This window comes from Phoenix dactylifera, unplaced genomic scaffold (assembly GCF_009389715.1).
Source record: "Phoenix dactylifera cultivar Barhee BC4 unplaced genomic scaffold, palm_55x_up_171113_PBpolish2nd_filt_p 000876F, whole genome shotgun sequence".
NCBI classification, from domain to species: Eukaryota; Viridiplantae; Streptophyta; class Magnoliopsida; order Arecales; family Arecaceae; genus Phoenix; species Phoenix dactylifera.
In genome coordinates, this window is record NW_024068239.1 from 162,127 (window position 1) to 185,530 (window position 23,404).

A 23,404-nucleotide genomic window follows, 5' to 3' on the forward strand; every position below is an offset into this window, starting at 1 on the left:
CCCAATCTCCTTCTTCAAAGATAACTTCCCTTCGCTTCCTGTCTGCCTATTGTTTCATGTGGTTCTGCACCTTCTCCAAGTTTTTCTTCAGCTCCTTCAGCAATTGATCGCGGTCGACTAGGTTTTTGTCGATCTCATCGACGGCTGAAGCTCCTTCTATATACTGGGCAATTGAAGGTGGAGCTCTCCCGTATAAGGCTTGAAACGGAGTCATCCTGGTGGTCGAATAGAAGATGGTGTTGTACCAATACTCCGCCCAAGCTAGGTTGGCCTCCCATGACTTGGGAAACTGACTGTATAAGGTACTGCTCCACACATCTATTCACCACTTCAGTCTGGTCGTCCGACTATGGATGATAAGCTGAACTCATCTTAAGAGAGGTCCCTGGAGTTTGAAGAACTCTCGCCAGAAGGCGCTCACAAACACAAGGTCTCGGTCACTCATGATGGACTGCGGCATCCCATGTAATCGGCTGATTTGATTCACAAAAAGCTCGGCCACCCCCTTAGCAGTATATGGATGGGAGAGAGACAAGAAATGAACGTATTTGGTTAGCCGATCAATGACGACTAGGATCATGTCCTTGCCCCTAAAACGCGGTAACCTTTCAATGAAGTCCAAGGAGACGTCTTCCCAAACTTGCGTCGGTGTTGGTAGAGGTTGCAGTAACCCAGTCGGAGCCTGTGCTTCATACTTATGCTGCTGGCAGACCGCACACTCTGCTACAAACCTTTGAATATCCTTCTTCATTGATTCCCAGTGGAAAGCTTGAGATATTCGTTTATAGGTTCTCAACACCCCGAATGACCGCCGATCTTGGTGTTATAGAATTCCTCCATTAATTTGGAACACAGGGATGACCTTGGTGGAATCAGAACCTTGTCCTTATAATATAAAATTCCTTCCTTAAGTCGGTAATCTTTCATGTGGTCCAGCGCGGCGTCAAGCTGCTTGAGTTGGCTTCGCAAATAAGAGTCTGTCAATGGTGCAACAATGATCCCGTAGTCCTTGACGAACTTCTGGTAATACCCCGTCAGCTCAAGAAATCCTCGCAGTTCTGTCACTGAAGTTGGTTGTGGCCATTCCAGCATAGCTCGAATGTTCGTGGCATCCACCTATACTCCCTTCGCCGAAACAATGTGGCCGAGGTACTCGATCGACTTCCTATTGCCCAAAAGAACATTTGGAGGGCTTGAGGTAAAACTGGTGTTCAGCGAGGATCTTGAGGGTTTCATTCAGATGAACTAAATGCAATTTCCAAGTTGCACTGTAGACCAAAATGTCATCGAAGAAAACCAAGACAAACTTACGCTGGAACCTCCGAAAAATTGAGTTCATTACTGTCTGGAATGTGGATGGGGCATTGCACAGCCCGAAGGGCATTACCAAGTACTCAAAATGTCCATTATGGGTGCGGAAAGGCTGTCTTCAGAACATCATCGGGGTGAACACGGATCTGGTGATAACTCGATCTGAGATCGAGTTTGGAGAAGTACCGTGCTCCATGAAGTTCATCGAGCATGTCATCAATGGTTGGGATGGGGAACCTATCTTTGACGGTGGCCACGTTGAGTGCTCGGTAGTCTGTGTAGAACCTCCAGGTTCCGTCTTTCTTCTTCACTAGGAGCACCGAGGAAGAGAATGGACTCTAGCTCTCCCAGATGATCCTAGCTTCCAGCATGTCAGTCACTTGTCTTTCTATCTCGTTCTTCTGATAATAGGCATACCGGTAAGGTCGCACATTGATTGCTGAGGTTCCTTCTCGCAAGGAAATTCGGTGGACGAATTCTTGCTCCAGTGGCAACCTTCAAGGCTCTTCAAAGAGTGCTGAGTACCAGCTCAACAACTGCTGGAGTTCCGTTGGTTGTTCGTCCTTAGTTGCGAGTTGGTGGTTGTCCCCATCTTTGACAAAGATGGCGAACAATTGGGTCTTTCTTGTTACTTCTCGCTGCATCCCTTGGTGATCTAGACCTTGGGCAAGTCTAGGGGATTATCCAGATAGTTCACACTCATGGCTGTCCCACCGAAATTTCATTGTCAAATGCTTCCAATCATAGAGCACCGGGCTGAGCAGGGCGAGCCATTGTATACCTAGAATGGCATCCAGCCCTACTATTGGTAGTGTATAAAAATTCACCAAGAACCTCTTGCCTTGCAACTCCATCTCCACCGGCTGACACTTCGCTTGGCTTTGAAGAGTTTCCCCATTCGCGACTCGGACCCCAAACTTCTTGATAGCGTCCACCGGAAGTTGGAACACTTGGGCGACGCGATCACTTATGAAGTTGTGGGTCGACCCGCTATTGATGAGGATGGTTAGCGGATGTCCTCGGATATGAGCAGTTACCCGCATCGTCTTTGGCCCACTCCACCCTGTTAGCGCCTGCAGAGAGATCACTGGTTGCGCATCCTCTTCTGCTTGGTCTTGGCTATATGGGTCTGTGTCACCATGGCCGGGTCCTCCTGACTCCTCCTCACGGTCAGCTTCAATCAGATAGGTTGGAGAGTCTTGCACCGGTGCCCAGGAGTAAACTTCTCGCTGCATTTGAAGCAAAGCCATCGTTCCCATCGTTGCTGCATTTCCTCCCATGAGATGCGTCGGATTGGAGCTGGAGCGGAGAGTCGTGGTGCAGGGACAGACGGGTTCGGAAGTCATGGGACTCTGACTGTTCGTGATGCAAGGCTACGGGCTGCTTTCCGCCTTTGTTCCAACCTCTCCTCCCGCATTCGAGCAATCGTAATTGCTTCTCGCAGAGAACTGGATCGTCTCATGTGTACCTCTTTCGCGATCTCTTTCTTGAGCCCTCCGACGAAGGTGCCAATGAGCGCGTCCGGCGGCCACCCTTTGACATGGTTAGCCAGCTTCTTGAACTCCTGCTGGTATTCTCTCACTATTCTGTGTTGTTGGATGCGTGAGAACTTCTCGCTCGTTGGGTCCAAACTGAGCTAATAATTCACGCTCGAACACCCCCCAGGTGACTACGGTTCCTTCGTCTTGGTATGTGCAATGCAGCCACTGCCACCGGTGATTGGCTTCCTCGTCTAAGTAGAACGAAACCGTGGTCACTCGCTTGTTGGCTGGGACGCCCTGGCCGTCGAAGTATTGTTCAGCTCGATCGAGTTAGACAATGGGGTCATCCCCAGTGAACCGTAGAAAGTCCATTCGTGGATGGCGTTGGAGGTTGGACCCCTACGAGTTCCTCCCTTCGATCGAAGCCTCTGTCTCGTGGCGACGGTGGAAGCGCTGCGGCCTACTCGAGCGGTGTTGGTGGCAGAATCGAGAATTGAAGGTGGTGGATGGCCTCCAAGACTTCCGTGAAACGCCCCTCCACATGTGCCTCCAAGCCGCGTAGCTCCTCCTGCATCGAGCTCATCTCGGCTTCAAGGTGCTCGATTCTTTCCTTATTCGATATACTCCCGGCTCTGATATCAGTTGATAAGTCCTAGTCAGAGGAAGGAGTTAGGAGAGAGAGAGAGAGAGAGAGAGAGAGAGAGAGAGAGAGAGAGATGGTTTATTTACTCCTCTCTTCGGGTGAGAGAAAAACCCAGGCAAGCGAAGCTCTACTTTTTTCTTGGGGTGAGAGCAACCCGGTTGCAACAAAAAAAGAAAGCAATACTCAGAACTCAACCATCTCCTCCTCCTTCCTAGCTCTTAATCCCCTTCTCATGACGTGATACCTGAGCCTTCACTCATCAGCACCATTCCCCACGTCCTCGCTTCGAAGCATAGCTACTACCTTTCTTCCCACGTCCACGTGGAAGCCAAGCCATCGTGCGTCATCACCGTTCCCCACGTCCTCGCTTCGGAGCGCCTCTACTGCCTTTCTTCCCATGTTCTCATGAGAGCCGGGCCATTGCGCGTCAATACCATGTCCAACATCCGTGCTTCGGAGAGCATGCATGGTGGTTCTTCCTCCTCTGTCTCCGCGACATGGTTCTTCCTCCTCCGTCTTCAAGACGTGGCTATCAGCTGAGCCACATACATGGCCCCTCGTCGAGAGCCCTCCTACTTCCCGCTTCATCGTGGTAGACTCCTCCGTTTTCTCCTGCAAACCAGGCGCGGAGTTGTCAAGGCCTTGGCTGTCGAGGTGGCTATCAAAGTCCTAGCTGATGGCGACCAGGTAATATAGGTTCGGTCTACGGACTCGCTGAGGCCTAGCAGGTTTGGGAAGCTCATCGCCCCCATCAAATTTCAAATCAAAATATGGCCTAGTCAAAACAGATGGAGCCATGCAAGACCTAGAACTGAGCCAACAAAGAAGAGGGAGTAGTGTCTTCAGTTCCAACAAGAAAATTGTAATGGATTCTGAGTCGCACAAGATAGACATTAAACAGATCCTCGCAATCAGCTTTTGCATTAACCGGCCAGAGCCTTCCTACATTGGCAATAACTTCAGAGCCAAATGCTCCTGTCATCCAACAAATCAGACAATAATACCATAAAAGCTGTAACACTGGTTTCATAAATAGTTGTTGGTCCTGCCTTAACCACTCTAAATAGCAGCACCATTTTGATTAAAAATTTAACATGGCCTACAGCTATCAGAGGACATCATCATGAAGATCCATGGTTTCTGATTTGACATGGCCATTTATAGGATTAATTAGAGATGCTTGCTGTTTGTCTGACACATCTATGTCACAAAAATAGTTTTGCTTTCTAATCCCATAACCTAATTTTCAGCATTACAATAGCATCAATCCAATAAAACAATTTTATTGGCAAATGGTTTACATGAAATTAAACATCACCGCCTGTAAAGCAAAAAAAGAAAACAGGCATAAAATTAAATGAAAGGTGATTGTTACAACATAAAAATCCAAAAATGGAGGGGATCTCATTGGCATGAGAAGGCAGCTACCCCTGTGCTTCCCTGGGGGAAATGTCGGCAAACTATTTCAAGGTTTTATGGAGCTCTTTCAAATGGAAAGGTATCATTGTAACAGATATCCCAGACAGCCCCAATGGCATCTCTTGCAGCTGCATCTGAGCAGTGTGGATTTTTCTGGACAGACTTCAGAGCACGCCTTTGCACACATTCCTTCAGATGCCCCGCAACAGAAGACGACAGTAAGTAGAATACAATTAGAAGAACCATTATAGAAGTGGTGCTGAAAATAGAAAGCAAGAGAGAGAATTTGGATGACCAGAAATGCTCTATTGACATGTTGTATTGGAACTTGGTAGTTTATCAAAAAATGAAAGTGAAGACTGAAAACATGATAAACAAAGATGGACCTCCCCGCTGGAACAGGTACAATTGACAAAGCGGTTTTCAGTTCACCACAACACCTGAAGCCAGTTTGGATGCCTGCATATCTAGTTCAAGGATAAACCACGTGGACTGAAAGTGAGGAATCAAGTAGGGGTAGGGAGAGAAGAAAACATCACCATGTAGGATCTTGAGAGTTGCAAGTCCTGAAAAAATAGGATACTGTAAATTACAACTCTAAAGACCTGATTTTTGAGGATTCTGTGATTGGGGACTTCTCTGTTGCGACTCCTCTCACATCCAATGACCCTTTAAACTTTTAACAAGAAAGGATTTATCCAATAGACAAGACACACAACCATCCAAATAGGCCCTTAGTTTCCATGCTCAACAACATAGTGCTGAGACATCTATTTTCTTAAGTTGCAACACCTATCTGAACTTAGACATAATATAAAGTTCAAGAAAGGAGTGGGGTATTTTTTAAGGCATAATACATTGTTCGAGAAAGAAGTGGGGCAGATTGTAGAAAACTTAGACAAGGTGCATGTACATGTAAACTAAACTCCAAGATAAGTACCCAACAACAGCAGGCACAAGCTCTCTTCCTGTCCACTTTAATGGTATGATGACCCAAAAACAAGAGAAAACTTTTAAGAGCTTATCAACAGGCATACATCAATTAGCAATATCTAGATCAAAGTATAATCAGTTTTGAAATCAGAAATTGAGCGTTCCAGCTAGTTCACTTCTATGTCTATTTAGTACTCAAAACAAATTTCTAATGTATGAAATCATGTAGGACATAACCCTTAAATACGATTCAAAGTCAGACCATGATAGATGCCTCAAGGCTAGTTGTTTAGGCTCTTACAATTGCAACATATAACTAAGATATCTTTTACAATTGTGTTAATTTTTGAAGGTAGTAATAATTACAACAATGAGATATTTCGCATCATGAAAAGAAAGCAATACAGAATTTGAAGTCATACACAGAAGGGTGCAGATGAATCAGAATGGTTCTGGATTTGCTTAACACCAATCAGTCATGATTGATAAACATCACTAATTCTAGGGCCAAACCTAATGACTTAAAACATGGATCATGTCATGTTGGAACGGATCATTAAATTATCTCTAATCATGCTGGTGAATCTCTCTTTTATTAAAAAGCAAAGACAGAAGAGTCAGTTGAATTAGTAGGTCTGATCCAATTTTATACAAGTCAAACTGCACAAAACCCAACATAAATTAGCTTGGATTGACTTCTTTCAGGTTGGACCAGATTCAGGTTCTGAAGGATCAATTTATTGAGGGCCTGCAATTTATTAAAAACAAGATACGAAGTAGGTCAAAAGTATAAAATGATTACCCAGTTTTCATTCATACAAGCCATTGCGTTGAAAAGACTTATGTTGACATTGGATATATCCTTGCTAGGGATAAATAGTTGAATAAAAAAAAATCATACCAACCCAAAAAGCTGGGATTATGCTCACTAATTACAGTTACGGTCATATTCTTTTCTCAGAGAGAAATATCTGCTCTAATAGTAACTCTTTCCTGAAGGCTCCGAGGGACGGGCAGAAGAATACAACATGCTTTTAAGTAACAGAGCAGCCATTATCATGAGTATTTCTTTATCTGTTATCCCTATTGTAGTTCTAAGAGGTCCAAATTAACACAATCTATGGTGATATGACAAAGTTATGCACAAAGTATGGTGATATGACAAAGTTAGGCACAAAGTATGGTGATATTCTAAGTTCTAGAATAATGAAAAACTCACTTGTTCATGACCTCGTATTTTCATAAATCCTCGCAGCAATTCTCGTTTGTAATGGCAATCCCCGCTAAGATGATTAGCTCGAATCTGGATGAATAAGTAAGAGAATATATGAACAACCTCAAAACACTTCAATTTAAAATTATTTAAGGCATTGCTCCTTGCACTTAATCTTAGCAAGTAACAAAATCAATTGTCAATTAAATTCCAGAACACGTATGAATTTCGTGGACCTCAGAGCAAGCATGGTGAGCACAATTTTTCCAGTCCATGTTCTTTGCACGGCAATCATCACAAGCATGGATTAGCTCATGAATCAAAACTTGATTGATCTCATCTTGGAAAGTCATATGATTACAACAAATAGTTATCTGAAATAAAAGAACAGGAGGGTTAGTCCATTTAAGATGCTCACCATTAGAACAAAGTATTACAGAGAAACTTAAACAATGATACCATTCTTAATTCTGATTTTTAAACAATTATAGACAATAATTACCAGTTAGAACTACTTAATTTTTCAAATAGAAAAACTATGAATCTACTAATAGAAACTAACAGAACACACAATACAAGTTAGCAGTTGCAACACAAGCACATGAATATTGTCACCCTATCAGTGTGACCAAAGAAAAACAAAGCAGGTAAAGCCAAGATTTTCTGTCTCAGTACTGAACCTTGTACACGTACCTTACCTATACGGGTCAGGTTGGTCCAGTATGCCCTTATACAAGCACAAGGTACACTAGGACTTTAACAGATCAGTTATTGGTATATCAAAATCTGTATCAATATTTATTCAACAGTTTTGAATATGAATACGAATATGAATATTAAATGGATGCTATAATTAGAATACCTATTTGTCTAAATGGATACAGATGCAAATAAGATATTAATCATATTTATATCCATGTCAAATGGATATGCATATAAATCAGATTAAATAACCGATACAAATTGGATTTTTGAGCAAAATTTAACAATGACAATTATCAGATTATAAAATGTGGGCATATATATTTTTTTAAAGGTCAGCTACCTTGCATGGAAAATTTATAAATTAAAAGCCTTCTTCTTGGTCACCAAGAATGTAAGCTCATTAATATCAATGTTAGGCAAACATCCATGCACCTCCAAAAAAAAAAAGATTGCTCTTTCACTAGCATATTAAATATATGGATATCCATCTGAAAACTTTTTAAATATCCAGATATCGGAAGCCGAATCTCGGAGTCTGATAAACTCAATATCTGGTCCAAGTCCAATTTCAAATAAAAACTTAGAATCAGTATTTATATCCTTATCCGAAAAAATTTCTATCTCCATATCTGAATCGCTCAGATTTTATCCACTTTCAGTCCTATGGTATGCTATCCAAGTCAAGATAGCAGCTGTATACCATGCGTCTATACAGGGTCATATTGAGCCCATCTACTATCCTAGTAGTCTACGGCGTTGATACAGTATGCCTCGTATCCATTGGTGCTGAAAGCCTTAACATAAACTAGGCCAACATTTTCTACTTCAGTAAAAACATGCTAAGAGATTTTTACTGTTCCTTGGCTCAATGTTTGTAACCTAAAAATGTACCAACTTCCCTCTATCAATTCTTGCCTTCAAGGATTCTCTGTCCAACCAAGAAGTCTTGCAATTTCGATATCTCACATAGACTTCTGGTATCTTTTAGAAGGACAGTAGGTGCAACTAGTAAGTAGTAACAGTTCACGTATCAATCATTTAGTGTGAAGCAGGATAAATATTAAGTTTCTTAATAATTTCAGTAAAGTATGAGTTTGTGACAAGTCCTCTTCTTTTTTCCTTAATAAAATGCATGCGAGCTTTTTCCAGCAAAAACTTTTTAAAATCAACTTAGTATCATTCAACATATTTATATATTTTCTAAGTGTTTATACATATGTATACATATATATACCAAACATACATATGTATGCATGTATGTTTAAACACTTAGAAATATGTATTTATGTATGTAATTATACATATACCATATGCATGCACGCACGCATGTATGTATATATGCATGCGCATATGTATTTATTTTCTATGTATGTCATTGCTTATATTTTATCCCACAATTTACTTTACATTCCTTTATCCATAAGATGAATTGACTAAAAAAATCCTTGTTCACATGAAGGAAAGAAGATGACATGCATTATCATATCAATATCTTTATATCTTTCTAATGTAATTCTAACATGTCTCTTCTTATTGTTTTCTTGATAAGATGATTATATAAAATTTTATCCACATGATGGAAAGATAAATATATTATCATGTTGTAAGCCTTTCTAGCACTCCTTAAGAAAACAAGTAAAAGAATAATTAATAAAAAACATGTTTCTGTCTAGACTGAAAAACCAAGAGTAGTGCTATCATCTCAGCTATTATAAGATATCAATGAATTCATAAATTTGTTTTCAACATTATTATCTAGAAAAGCATATATCGGTTGATGCGATAAAATGTATCTATTAACATGGTATCTTCGTTTTATCTTAGCCCAAATCTTACTTACATGGGAAAAACTTGTCATAAATATCTAAATATCAACTTGCTTTGGATTTTTGGCAAGTTCAGTTTATATGAACAAAAAAAAAAAAAACGTTACATATGTATCATATGACCAGCGTTGGCGGAACCGTCCAAATCTATTCGGCTTAGGGTGTATCAAGCTTACCAATGACCAAGGTATGCGGTAGGGGTACCGGTCGCCTACCGGACCGGTACGGTACCGGTATCGGACCGGCGAACAGAGGGGCACCGCAGAAGGAAAAAAAGAGTTCGCGAGCGTGCGCACCCACGTTAGAAGCCACAGAGTGGCTTAAATGCCACTTTGTGGCATCCGTGTGGGTGCGCTGCCCTGCACGGGCGGAATCATGCACAGGAACCGCGCATGGGCACGGTTCCCAGTGCGCAAACGTGCTGCCCCAGTGCGAGGCCCGGTTCGCCTGGTATTGGGCTTGTATTGGTACAAATCGGTTCGCACCGGTACAATGGATTTACCGCTCAGCTCCGACGGGGCCGAAACCATTTTCCACCAACCAAACCGGACCAGTTCGGTACAAACTGAACCGGCCGGTACGGGCCGGTTCAGCATACCATGCCAATGGTAGACCGGGACGGTTCCATCCTTCAAATTGAGAAACTGGCGAAGGAGAGGGAAAAAGAAAGAGAAAAAAAGAGAGAGAAAGAGGAGGATGGAGGAGCCGATGGAAGGCCAGGGAGGGTGGCGGAGGCCGGAGCGGTGGCCTCTGCCCTTCGGTTCTCTATTTCGTTCCAAATAGAGGTTCCAAAAGGGGCCCTTTTTTATTTCGGATGAATCACCCTTTTTTATTTCGAACAAATCAAGGGAACTGGAGGGCGGAGCCCCTCCTCCACCCCTCTGTTGCCCTTCGTCGGCCGGTCGCTGCCCTCCCTTCCTCTCTCCCTCCTCCCCCTCTCTCTTTCTCTCTCCTATTCTCCCTCTTCCCCACCCTTTCTATCGTGTCAAGCCGCGCTCCACTGGTCTTCTCCCTCCCTTCCTCCCTCTCCCTCCCTCCCCCTCTTTTCCTCTCTTCCGTTCTCCCTCTCCCCCGCCTTTTTTGCTGTGTTGATATAGAATGTCACGGAGGTGTATTGAACATGCTGCTGGAAAACCGGTATGGGACCTCGGTACTAGCACAACAATCCTCGATCATATTTGTAACTACTGACAGCAATATTAGTGCCATATTGAATAAGTTAAAAACCATATCTTCAACCCTACTTTTAAATCTCAATGTCATTTCAAAAATTTTGAGTTTCTACAACATGCTTCAATTTTTTATAAGTACTATGAAATCTAACAAATATCCCACCTTATTTTTCTTTAGAAATTTGTTTTTACATTAGTTCTGAAAAATGTTTGACTTGTGTTTTTCTAATGAAAATTATGAAATCATAAAGCTTTTTAACTTGATATTTTTGAGCTCATACATACATTCTTTTTAAAACTTCTTCTATATCTGTTTTGTTCCATTTGAGCTTTCTAATAAATGTTCCATATGGAATTTGCACAATTCTTTTACATTGAAAAACAATACCATATTTGAAATATATCTGAGCCTTTAGCAAGGTAGTATATGTGGACCTTCAGTCGAGTGGTACATTAGGCCCTGTTCAAGTTATCAATAAGTACATATCTAACACTCTGGTTAGATGATATATGCAGCCTCATCCAAATTATTGATAAGGACATTTATGGATGCTTAGGCAAGTGTTATATGTGGACCTCCAGGATATATGTAGCGTCATGCAATTTACCATTGAGGATACATACAGTCTAGTATGTATTAGCAGCGACAATTTATAGGGTCTTGAAGGAATAAATGAACTTTAAAGAAAATGTGATCTACGTGAATTTACTGATTTTTTTATATAAATTTATGTGTTCAAATCCTTTTATAGTATCTCAGTCCTTAATTTGATATGTCATTACCATTTTCTTTCATTAACTCTTCACTTGAACATTCTGCTGACTTTGATTTATGCGCTATGTCCTAAAAGCCATTTGCTTACAACATAAACTTAAATTCTTTTAATTGTCGCAAAGTAATTTAGTTGCATAGCTTCAATTATCATCAAACCTTTTCAGAGTGGCTGGTGATGATTGGAGTGGGCATTTTGAAAAGGAATTAGTTTTTGGAGTGCCTTTCTGGGTCTGGGGTTTGCTGATGCAGCAGTGACAAACCAACAACTTAGCGCAGTAATGCACTACTGTTTGTAACTCATAAAGGTGTTTCGTTGGGTATGATAAACTATGTTAAAGTTTGTCATACAGTTTTTATCTAAGATCTAAGATTGTAGATATGCTAGATTTTATCTACGATCAAAAGTTCATCATACAGTTTTAGTAGTGCTCTATTCGACATATGATGGTTTAAGTAAGGCGTAATACAATTGCTACTTCACCTATATTTGATCAACTATAGTAGTTGTACCTTGAGATTTAAAAAAGTATAGTCATAAAAAAGTGTTGAACTTTTCAAGTTACATGATATGTCAGTCTTTAGAACATCAAAGTGGATTCAAAGATGCAACCTTGTTAGTACATTCAACTTGCTTGCATGCTTCCCCAACCACTTTCAAGTTGACTTCTCTCACATCATTAATATCCACATAAAACTAAAGCCTTGCTAGCAAGACCACAAATACAACTTATCAACTGTCGTTAATCATCAAGCTAATCATAATTGGCATCCCATGTATGCTATTAAGATAGGAATCAAACAATAAATCATAGATGGGAGCTAGATCAGAACAAATCATGTATCAAATCGTAGATCATAAGATTTTTCTTGATTCCTTTCGAAACTTTTTATCACATAAAAGAAATTCAAAAATCAAAACTTAAGTCAACTATAGAGTAGACAAATGGAGAATGAAAGGTCGTACATATAAAATGTCCAGTTTCCACCATCATAAGCCTATAAATAGAACGTATAATGAAACAAACATTTTTGTCTACTTATTCAAGATGTTTATATAAAATATATCAATCAATTATCCTTTTAGGTAGTTGTTTTATAAACAACAAGGATAAGATTTAAACATATGGTTGTAAAATATGTTATTTTCCTCCTTACTCCATGAACCCAACTATAAATTTGCTAATTTTACTCCTCAATAATTAGTTATTTTTGATAATTAATTTATAAGCCATGTAGCCAAATAAATTATAAAGGCTTCTACATGATTTCATATGTAAATAGCATAACCAATGTGGTTCTTATGATCCATGCACTGTGTTGTCCATGATATCAATCTAGATCCTATGGTACAAATTGATTCTGGTCTAAGGATGAGATCTAGATCAATTGAAGCCACTTCGATCTATATCATAAGATCCAGCTCGCAAATAGTAAGTTTTTAACAAAATAGACCCCATAAAAGGGAAGCATGCAATAAGCTTTAAGTCTTGAAATTTATCGATTAATCCTATGGATCACTTTGCATGATCCTATATTTTTCAATCTAAAATTATGATGCTTTACTCATTTGAATTTCTTCCTAGATTACAATGTAATAATAAGACTGTGTTTTGGACTATGTTAACCCATAAAAGAATAAGCATATGCTTTGAATTGCTTCCCGAACTAAAATGCCAAAACAAAATCATTTTCTTCATTACAAACATTTGCTTGCTTGCATAATGTCTTTTGCTAGCTTAGATAGCCTAGAGAACCTTTAAGATAGCTACATCTTCAATGAGGTATTGAAGGCATGCAAATACCTTGGGAATCCGTGACTTCCTTGTGCACCATGTCAGCACTCCCTTCACACATTTATCACATAGCAATGTCAACTTTCCCAAAACACCCTAGCGAATCCTTAGGCTCTTTTGTTAACCACTATATAGCTAGATTCTATAGACAATAGATGCATTTTTTTTTTCCTAAAAAGGTCCAGCTTCTATCATAAGGTACAAAGAATAGTCTAAAACTTAATATCAAGATTTGACAAAACTACTAACAAGGAAACCCGTGCAAACCAAACAATCTTGCAAAAGATAGCAAGCAAAATGAAAAGAATTCTGTTTTTCCGCATGAGATGAATCGTGCCACCTTTATTAGCAGACTATCTCAACCTTTAATCATGATAAAATCATGTGAAGTGATCACAAAAAATTGTGCAACAATTGACCATTGAGCACTTTGGTTGGCAGCAATTTGGCTAAATATACAAGAAGTACGAACCTACCACATTAGGATATCGTAACAATTTATGACTTAGAACCATGGACCAATATCCTAGAAAGAAACTGTAGTCTTAGGTGTTTCTTGCTTTGACGCTAATTGAACTAAAAACGAGCAGCACAGAACAGCATGAAGACCAGGTACCCTAAAGTGACATTGTTACCAAGAGCAATATACAAGCAAGAGCACCAAGCAAAAAAGGAAAATATTATACAACAACAAATCTGTTTTTTATTATGATGGTTCACCAAGTTTCAACATTTAAATTACCCAAGAGGCATTTTAAAAGTATCAAAATATGAAGTCTGCTTTGAAATGATCTAAACCTTCTAGTTTTTGAGTAGGCTGCACCTTCAAAAAAAGATGCAGAAATAATGAAAACAAACAAAAAAAAAAAAAGAGTGGTAAATTCCAGCCAAAGTTGATCATGGGCTGGGCCTCGGGCCTAAACTCTATTCATTTTTAATCGAGCTTCGGGTTGGGCTTATGTAAAATTTGACATTTTCTATGCCCAAGCCCGGCCCATAATTAGCTATGATTCCAGGTCACATCTGAAATTTTCAACTCCATGCCAATGTTCCTTCTCTTAGGTCAGATGAGTTTTTTGATTGAAAGAAAGTATTTGGGAAGAGTAGATATATGATTAAGTTATGTAAAGAAAGCATATAGAAAAAGGGCAAGAAGATAAACAAAGAGAAGGATAAGATGAGGAGAAAGACAAAATAAAAGAAATTATACATATCTTGGCAAATTGTGAAGTTAGGCTTGATTTTGAATAGAAATAGCAGTGAGGGACAGAGTTTTCAACTGGCCAATTTTTTCTGGATCTGGGCACTAGAGGCTTCTACATGGTTGCTAGTTTAATCCATTATCATCTAGAATTACCAGTGAATCTTCATTTTGATCAGCAGAGGTGATTTTTAAGTAGACGATGTGAATTAAAAAAATCAATATGGCCAATAAATAAGGGAAGCTACGGTAAAAGATATGGGGGATAATAATGAAATAACTTTAACTCTCCAAAAAATAAGAATATATATTTTTCAGACATATAACAAATTAAGATAAGCATATCAGGTTATGTATGCATCTGACATGAAGAATTCATCATTTAAGGATCTGATTGGTTAGCTGATATCCAGTTCCCTTGTTAGTTCCTCAAATATGTAATCATGTGCAGAATACAATTAAGTTGGTGAAGATAACGTCATCAAAAATTTTTCCCTCATCCACTACAACTCCTGTTCATCCAAAGCTACTCTTCTTCCCCATAGTAATGCCCCTAAATCCTTAACTTGGAATATTCTAAAGAAATAACAAGGGAGCCTTTTTCTCTTTTGATAAACTGTATCTTAGACTTCAATTAAAAAAAAAAATGCATTCCACATCTTGACTAAACTTCCCACTGGAAGTCGATTAGAAGCACAAATAAAAATAACACTAATTTTATTATGTTAAACAAGAACCAAAAACTGCTTGCCTTATGTACATGCCATCCATGCCAGAACAATGTCAGATCCACCATTGCATCTTCGGTACATGAAAAGATAGAAGTTTGCAATACTAAGATCATTGTTTCAACAACAATCCAACATCAAGTCTTATGCTTCGATGAACATGAATTAGGTAACCTTCATCCACTATAATCGAAGCACGAATTCTACCAGCTTCCCACCCATAATGGCCAACCCCTCTTCATAAAATGTTCAAAAATCGGTTCCCTCAAAACTATCAATAGAACGAGAAAATTCAACAAATTGACAATGAAGGAACAAAGGAAGGATAACGAAAGAGGGAAAACGTAAATACCCCACGCTTGCTAGCATAACCGCCGGCAGAGCCTTGGTCTCTGCAGTTGATCGCCAGGAGAAGCCGCATCCAGACGGGGCAGCCAGCTTTCTCCATCTGCTCCCGGAGAAACCTCACCGTCGGATCTATATATAAAAAAAAAAAGAAAACCAGCACCAATGCATATAAATTATTTGTCGAAATGCTAGCATCTAATCTATGCTTCAAACATCGATGGACAAGAATAAGAGAGAGAGAGAGAGAGAGAGAGAGAGAGAGAGAGAGAGAGAGAGAGAGAGGAGTTGTACGTTTGAGGCCCTCGCGGATCCTATCTGTGCACCCCTCCTGGGACATGCCGGCGTTGGGGTTGTTGGTCTCGTCGCTGGTGCTCGCGGAGACGATGGGCACGGCCGCGGCCTCGCCCTCCATCACTGCGTCAGGCTCTCTCCGGCGGCCGCGAGAGGAAAGAGAAAAGAAAGTGTTTTTTTTTTTTTTTGCTGTTTTGTTTCTTCAAGATTTTTCAGGGTTTTTCTGTGGAGGGCGAGTTTAGCTCGCGCCGCGCAGGTTGCAGGCAAGCCTGGGACACGTGTGACCGAAAAATAATTAAAAACTAGGAAGGAACCGCGCTGCGGTTTTTTTAATACATACTTCTCATATATATAAGCGGTATTATCAACTTTCGGCCCCTACTTATATGGTATTTTGTCTAAGAGAGGTAGTCAAAGAGTTAGAGATGTAGAGCTTTTTCTTTTTTATGTCTGAAATATCTTTATGAGCCCATTGATGACTAGAGATTGGTGGTCCAAAGTTTTTATCTGTATGCAAAAGTATTATGAGTTTATATTATGACTTGAGAGGTTTGATCTCCTAAAAAGATAGCATCACAGATTGCCTTCATATCAGGGGCTGCACTTATATTTTTATTTTTATTTTATTTATCTGCATGCTTATTTATCTATTTGCTTGTTATCTTCAAGCAACATCGTGTGTGTAGACACTTTTCCATCCAAAAATGCATATGAAATTTGTACTTTTTAATCATTTTCTTGTTTATTAGCTTTGCGCTACAAAAACAAATCATTAACTAAAGTTGTTTAATAGGACAATATTGGACAATTTTAAGTACGATAATTTCGGCAAAGTTGCCCAAAAAAGATTGGAGATGTTTTCTTCTTTTACAGGCAACAATAGCATGAAAGCTTAAAAATCTCTTTGAGAAATAAACATGTCATTCATGTGAATCCAAAGTTCATATATCCCAAAACATGCTAATGGTATGTAGTCACAAGTTTAAGTTGCAAATAAAATCTCTTTGTTAGAATTTGGAGAATTAAGAATATTGTTGCCCATGAACCCTTTCTAATAATAAATAAATAAAAAATTAATGTCTCATGAGTGGAACTGATGAAGCGGGTTCAGGTTTGGTTTGATTTGGTTGGATCTTGGACTCGGACCGGTCCAACAAAACCGGTTGATTCATAACCCTAGAGGATATAAAAACGGGTGGGGTGGAGCCATCGGACCTTCCAACCTCTCTTCTCTCCATTCCCCTTCCAAGTCAAAAGAGAAAAAAGGGAAAAAGAAGGCGAGACAGCGGCATCCGCTAAACCCCAAATCTGTGCGTCGGCCGCCGCCCGCCGCCGGACGGATCCGGCCATCTCTCGAGAAAAGAAAAACAAGAAGGCAAGAAGACGAAAAATAGGGAAAAAAAGAAGAAGAAAGATAGAGACGAGAGAGAGAGAGAGAGGCAATTTTTCATCAAGAACTTCAATAGGTATATGATTCCCATCATGCCCCACCCATGATTGTTCTAACTTTAGAAATCTCAAATCAATCGACTACCTTCTTGGCCTTTTTCTCCTGCAATTTTATTGTGTCGATTTTGTTGTATTATTAGTCTGAATGCTATTGTTTTCGCTTATGTTACTCGATTTCTTTCCTTTAATGTTTGTGGTATTATTTTTAAACTTATTTAGCTGTTTTCTTTTGCTTTTTGGCCAATTATTGTTTTGGTTATGCTGTACATATGAGATGTTGTTAGCTAGATGGATTTATTATATCTGAAATAGTGGATATACTGTTAATTCCGTTGAACTCTCGATTAAAAGGAAAAAATTATTGGGTATTATCAGGTAGGGTTTCGGAGATTTCGTTTACCAGTTGATTTTTGCTGGACGGTATAGTGTTTATGGATCCTATGATGGAAGAGCAGTTGGATTATGGGGATGAGGAGTATGGGGGAAGCCAGAAATTGCAGTACCAGGGAAGTGGAGGAGCGATCCCGGCAATTGCAGAGGAGGAGATGATGGGGGAGGATGATGAGTATGATGATCTCTATAATGATGTCAACATTGGTGAGGATTTCATGCAGACCATGCAGCAAAGGCGCGAGCCACCTGTTTCTCTCAGCAATGGTGGATTACTTAACCAGAAGACAGATGGCCCTGGTTCAGCCACTCCCCAGATGGGAGGCCAGGCCAGTGTGAGCATCGCAGGACTTGGGGAGGAAGGGAAGGAGCTGAAGCCTGCTTATGGGCCCCTGGAAACTGAGCAGAAGTCTGGTGGGTTGCTTGCTAGAAAGGGATTGGAAGAGGGGAGTGGTGATTTTCCTGAAGGGTTTTCTCATCAAGGAAGTAAGGCTCCAGAGACTGTCCAAGAGAGTAATGTAGGGAATGCTGGGTTTCATGGAAATTCTGCAGCACCTTCGCCACCAAAACCTGGTATGGATCCCAAGTATGCTGGTGGGCCTTTGTCACTAACATCAGATTCGGCGAGAAGTGGTGTCAGGAACCCCCAGCCGGTGCCTGTGAATCAGGCAGTAACAACTGCCGCATACCATGTGGTGATGAATGATAATTCAAGGTCAGGAATGGGATTGGTGGGTAATGATGGCGCAGCCATGCTCGTTGTGGGGGACCTGCACTGGTGGACAACTGATGCTCAGCTTGAGAGTGTGATGTCGCAGTATGGGAGGGTGAAGGAGATCAAGTTCTTTGAAGAGAGAGCTAGTGGGAAGTCGAAGGGTTACTGTCAGGTTGAGTTCTATGATGCTACAGCTGCAGCTGCCTGTAAGGAAGGAATGTATGGTCATGCTTTTAATGGGCGAACTTGTGTGGTGGAATATGCTTCTCCTCAGATTTTGAAGCAGATGGGTGCAGCTTATACGAGCAGACAATCTCAAGCACAACCTCAGCAACAGGGAAGGAGGCAGATGAATAGTGGGATGGGTAGAGGTGGTGGATGGGGTGGTCGAGGTGGACAGGGACCGCCCAACAGGGGTCAAGGCAATGCTGGGCCCATGAGGGGAAGGGGAGCTATGGGTGCAAAAGGAATGGGGGGGCCTGGTGGTGGATTTGGGACTGGGGCCACTGGTGGCCCATATGGGCCTGCAGGAGGGATGATGCACCCGCAGGGAATGATGGGTGCAGCATTTGACCCGACATACATGGGTGGAGGCGGCCCTTATGGAGGCTTTTCTGGTCCTGCTTTTCCTGGGATGATGCCTCCTTTCCAAGCAGTGAGCAGTGTTGGCCTTCCCGGAGTGGCACCTCATGTTAACCCAGCTTTCTTTGGCCGTGGGATGTCTGGAAATGCAATGGGAATGATGGGTGGCAATGGGATGGAAGGGCATTCTGCAGGGATGTGGACTGATATGGGCATAGGTGGGTGGACAGGGGAGGATCATGGAAGAAGGACAAGGGAATCAAGTTATGGTGGTGATGATGTTGCTGCTGACTATGGCTATGGGGAGGTGAACAATGAGAGAGTTGAGAGATCAAATGCATCTCGAGAGAAGGAAAGAGGTTCAGAGCGGGACTGGTCAGGGAGCTCTGAGAGGAGGTATCGTGATGAGAGGGAAAAAGAGCGGGACAGGTCTGATAAGGAACGATACAGGGAGGAGAAAGACAGGTATATGGACCATAGGCAGAGGGATAGAGATTGGGATAACGAAGGTGACTGGGATGGAGGGCATTCTTCTTCCAGGTCTCGAAACAAGTCACGGACGGTGCAAGAAGAATATTACAGGTCTCACTCTAGGGATGCGGACTATGGAAAAAGACGTCGCCTACCTTCGGATTGAAGGATGTTTTCAAAGAACTGATGACGGCAACTGGTTTCATATTCCTGGGGTCAATCTTGGGTGCTGACTGCTGCTTGCCACTACTCTCGCTGCTAATGGTTGGTACCGCATGCAGGCTAGCCCCTGGGATGAAAAGTAAGTTAATGATAGTGGTATAGAAGGAAGACTGTCTACTTTTATGTTTGCTTATATCAGAACATTCTTCGCTGCAACAATTAACATCCATGTGCGTAAGACAATTAATAGTATTTCTTAGCCTTTTGAACCTTCCAGAGGTTGGCCGTAACTGGCTACGACTTTGCCAGAGTTCTTTTATCTTGAATAATTACTATATAAAACACATGACTTGGTGTTTATAATATCCTTTTACTAATGGTGTCGTGAATGTGTGATGATACAATTACCTTTCTTTACTTATTTTCTTCCATACTCAGGTGAACCGTCAGGTCCACTTTGTACACTCATGCTGTAGCATGAAGTTAAACTATTTTAAGTTCAACTTGGTAGTTATTCATGATGGTTTCTGACAATCAACTGTTTTTATACTGTTAGATATTTTTTTAATTGCGAATTGGTGAAAGATTTACATCAGACAAAACTGATTGTTTATTACCTGAATCCTTGAATATGTATCTGTACTGACACATGCATCCGTACAGATATGTATCTGTGCTGACATTGTTCTATAATATGTTTTCATGTGCATGTCTGCATAGATTGTTTGGTTTATTTTGTTATGGTTTTCTGCTATTACTGATTTAACTTATGTTTGTGTTCATTCTACAATTAATTGTTGGAATAACTGGAAAGCATTTCATCTTTTTAACTTTCGATGTGTTCTTTTTATTGCCTGTTTAACATAATGATTAAACCTTTTTAGGCATCCAATACCCTGTTGTGCTGTATTCTTGAAGAAGATTACTGCCATGTTATGACTTAGATGTTTCCGGGACAGCTTAGCCTTTGTTCTTGTCATTAAAATTTTAGAGGACCACTGAAGGACCAATTTTCTGTTTTGCCTTGCATTGGTATTAATACATGCCCAGAGTTTGCATATATGTACATCCGAGAAATTGCTTAGCTGGCATTTTTTTTCCTGTGGGTCAAATATTCCAGGGAAACCTGATGTGTCTAACATTAGGTCTTGTCTATGAGAATATTTGCAGAGTAATTGCTCGTAGATTTATAGTTTCTTATTTTATTGTCACAGTGGTTTTGTTTGGTTTCTGTAGTTTATCAGTATGCTGTGGAAATTAGTGATATTTTTGGTTTGATACTATTTATCTTGTTTATGTATTTTTTCCATTTCCTTAAATGGTACTTATGAGATTATATAGATAGTAATGGATTGCTTTAAGAAACAAGTAAAATGCAGCTTGATCTTTCCTTGTTGACATTTCTTGCTGCAGAATGTCTATTGTCAACTATGACTAGAAATATGTAAGATTAAATTCTCTTTTAAAATTATGTTTTTAAATTTTTTGTGTGTATATGTAAGATTAAATTTTGTTTTTAAATTGTGTACATATGTGTATATATATATATATATATATATATATATATATATATATATATATATATATATATATATGTAGGTACATATATGTGTGTATATATATGGGTAGAGCTAATATATAGGCGCTCACACAACAACCCACATAAGGTAGGTCCTGACCTTATGATTGGGGGCCAAGTACTAATGATTTGAGCCATTGGATGTGATTTAATATCCCTAACTGCTTACTATTGAAAATTGTGTGATTTGAAGATCCTTACCCTATATATCATTCGTGCATCCAGTGATCAATAATGGACAATTTAAATAATAAAAATAATGTATATTTTTGCTCACTAGATGTATAGGCTAAGGATTGCCGAAGCATATGGTCTATTGACAGTAAACAATTTAAAGATAGTTGATCACATCCAACGGCTCGAATCATTGGTCCTAGGCCCCCAATCATCGAGTTAGGACCGACCTTATTTGAATGTTCTATGGGTTCCCACAGAACAATCAAATAAGTTGATATATATATATATATATATATATATATATATATATATATATATATATATATATATATATATATATATATATATATATATATATATACCTACCTTTTTTTCTTTTAGCAATAAGTTGAGATTTATGTTGCATTGGTGACTTTTGGAGTTGTACTTTATTATTTATACTATCAATGAAAAATTAATTTGCATTTTACTGTTTCTTTATCCTAACATGCTTTGTACTATGTGCATAGGAGACAATTTTATCAAGTTTTTTTTTTTTTTTGACAAGGAAGCAAGAATATTTCAAGTTACATGCTGGGTTATATGGTTAGGATATGCTTAATTTAAATATCCTTTTTAGAAATAAAAAAAGATTCCACATACTTCCTTGATGCACGGGCTGCTTGAGGGGTTTCTTTAAAAGGATGAGGGAAACGAATTTTCTTCTTGGTTTCCTCCTCCTCCTCCTCCTCCTTTTCCTCCTCCTTCTTCCAGGGTGAAGGTTGTTTTCTTAATTATGGGTGGTTAGACGTAGAGTTTATGATGTTGATGTTTCTGTACAAGAGTGGATGGATTTGAGTGCTTACTGATTGATGGTGTTTTTTTGATGTTGAAGTTATTGTATGAAGAATGGACTTTGATCTTATGAATTTTTGTGCTAATCCATTATGCTTTATGGATGTTCTTATACATATGTGTTAAACTATAAGAAGGATATATTTAACTATAACTGTATACAAGCTGTACTGCATCCTTTTCTTTTAAAAGATTGCCATATCTATGTATCTGTATTGTGTTATATCCATATCTTTTTCATTTGTTCATGCCTCATAGTTTTTAAAGTTCTACTAAAAATATGCAACCCCGTGTTTAGAAAATCCACTCCTATCATCCTTATTGTCGGCACAATTTTGTACGTTTGCCTTTTTCACCCAAGGTCAATCAGGGCATTACCTTAATATGCTGGTCTTTTGTGCACCAACAGTGCTATCTTGACGCTGCTGAAACCAAACTTAAAGAGATCTTTTTTCCCATATTGTCGAAATTTCCATAAAGTTATGACTTTATCAAGCGAATGAATTTAATGCTTGCTGTGCTGTAGGTAGATGATACTTGCTGCTTATCTTCATTAAGAACCCACCAACTATCCCATGGATCAGGTTTCCAGAGATTTATACTGGACTATTGGTTCGTCTGACTGTTTCATTAGATGTAAAAAGGGGTTTTTTTCTTGTCGTTCATGTGGCTGTTGTCCTTCCATATGGCTGGATGCTTGATTTTTTCATTTCTGACAGGAGGCATGTGTCACGGATTTGTGACATGTCTTTGGTGTTCTTGTCCTTTTGCCAAATCGATCTTCAATAGTTTCCTTCAGTTTCATACAATAGTTTGACAATGGTCATCCTGTTTTTAATATCTTTCTCTCCAACTTGTAGTCAAAAGTGGTTGGAAGATTATCAGGTAAATTGCATTTTCAAATCTCTTTTTTCTTACAACATGCCTCAAGGTCATGTTTCTTCAGCTCCTCTTTGTTTAGCCTTCATTTTAGATTCTTGATTCCTTCCTTGGTGGAGCATTTTTTGGCCTTTGCGAGACATGCTGACAAACAAAATAATTTTCCTTAATTTAAACTCACCTCTATTCCCATCGTTTTGGTTTTATACTTCATCTGTCTGTTTTAGCAGCAACAACAATGACAAAAATATGTACCAGGAAGCATACTTTAACAAATATTCTTCGTTGTTCATGTAGTGTGTCAATGTTATCTAGAAATTTGAATGA

General features: G+C 39.6%; 2 protein-coding genes across 4 annotated transcripts; one reads left to right on the top strand and one right to left on the bottom strand.

Annotated features, from left to right (window-relative positions):
• Positions 1 to 4,640: 4,640 nt before the first annotated feature.
• Positions 4,641 to 16,164, bottom strand: LOC103718201 (mitochondrial inner membrane protease ATP23-like). Of its 3 annotated transcripts, none has more exons than XM_039120746.1 (5): positions 15,840 to 16,150; positions 15,553 to 15,677; positions 7,237 to 7,374; positions 7,007 to 7,090; positions 4,641 to 5,043 (listed from the first exon to the last, which is right to left on the bottom strand). In XM_039120746.1, exons 1-5 carry the CDS (start codon positions 15,958 to 15,960, stop codon positions 4,909 to 4,911), a joined length of 603 nt encoding a protein of 200 aa, XP_038976674.1. In that variant the 5' UTR covers positions 15,961 to 16,150; the 3' UTR covers positions 4,641 to 4,908. The 3 variants fall into 3 exon arrangements, with proteins under 3 accessions (XP_038976674.1, XP_038976676.1, XP_038976675.1); XM_039120748.1 differs by lacking the exon at positions 4,641 to 5,043 and adding an exon at positions 5,050 to 5,420 and having other exon boundaries at positions 15,840 to 16,161; XM_039120747.1 differs by lacking the exon at positions 4,641 to 5,043 and adding an exon at positions 5,427 to 6,535 and having other exon boundaries at positions 15,840 to 16,164.
• An 889-nt stretch (positions 16,165 to 17,053) lies between these two features.
• On the top strand, positions 17,054 to 19,985 carry LOC120103667 (cleavage and polyadenylation specificity factor subunit 6-like). Its single transcript, XM_039120751.1, has 2 exons — positions 17,054 to 17,305; positions 17,664 to 19,985. The coding sequence occupies exon 2, from the start codon at positions 17,720 to 17,722 to the stop codon at positions 19,610 to 19,612; it is 1,893 nt and encodes a 630-aa protein (XP_038976679.1). The 5' UTR covers positions 17,054 to 17,305; positions 17,664 to 17,719; the 3' UTR covers positions 19,613 to 19,985.
• The last annotated feature ends 3,419 nt before the right edge of the window (positions 19,986 to 23,404 follow it).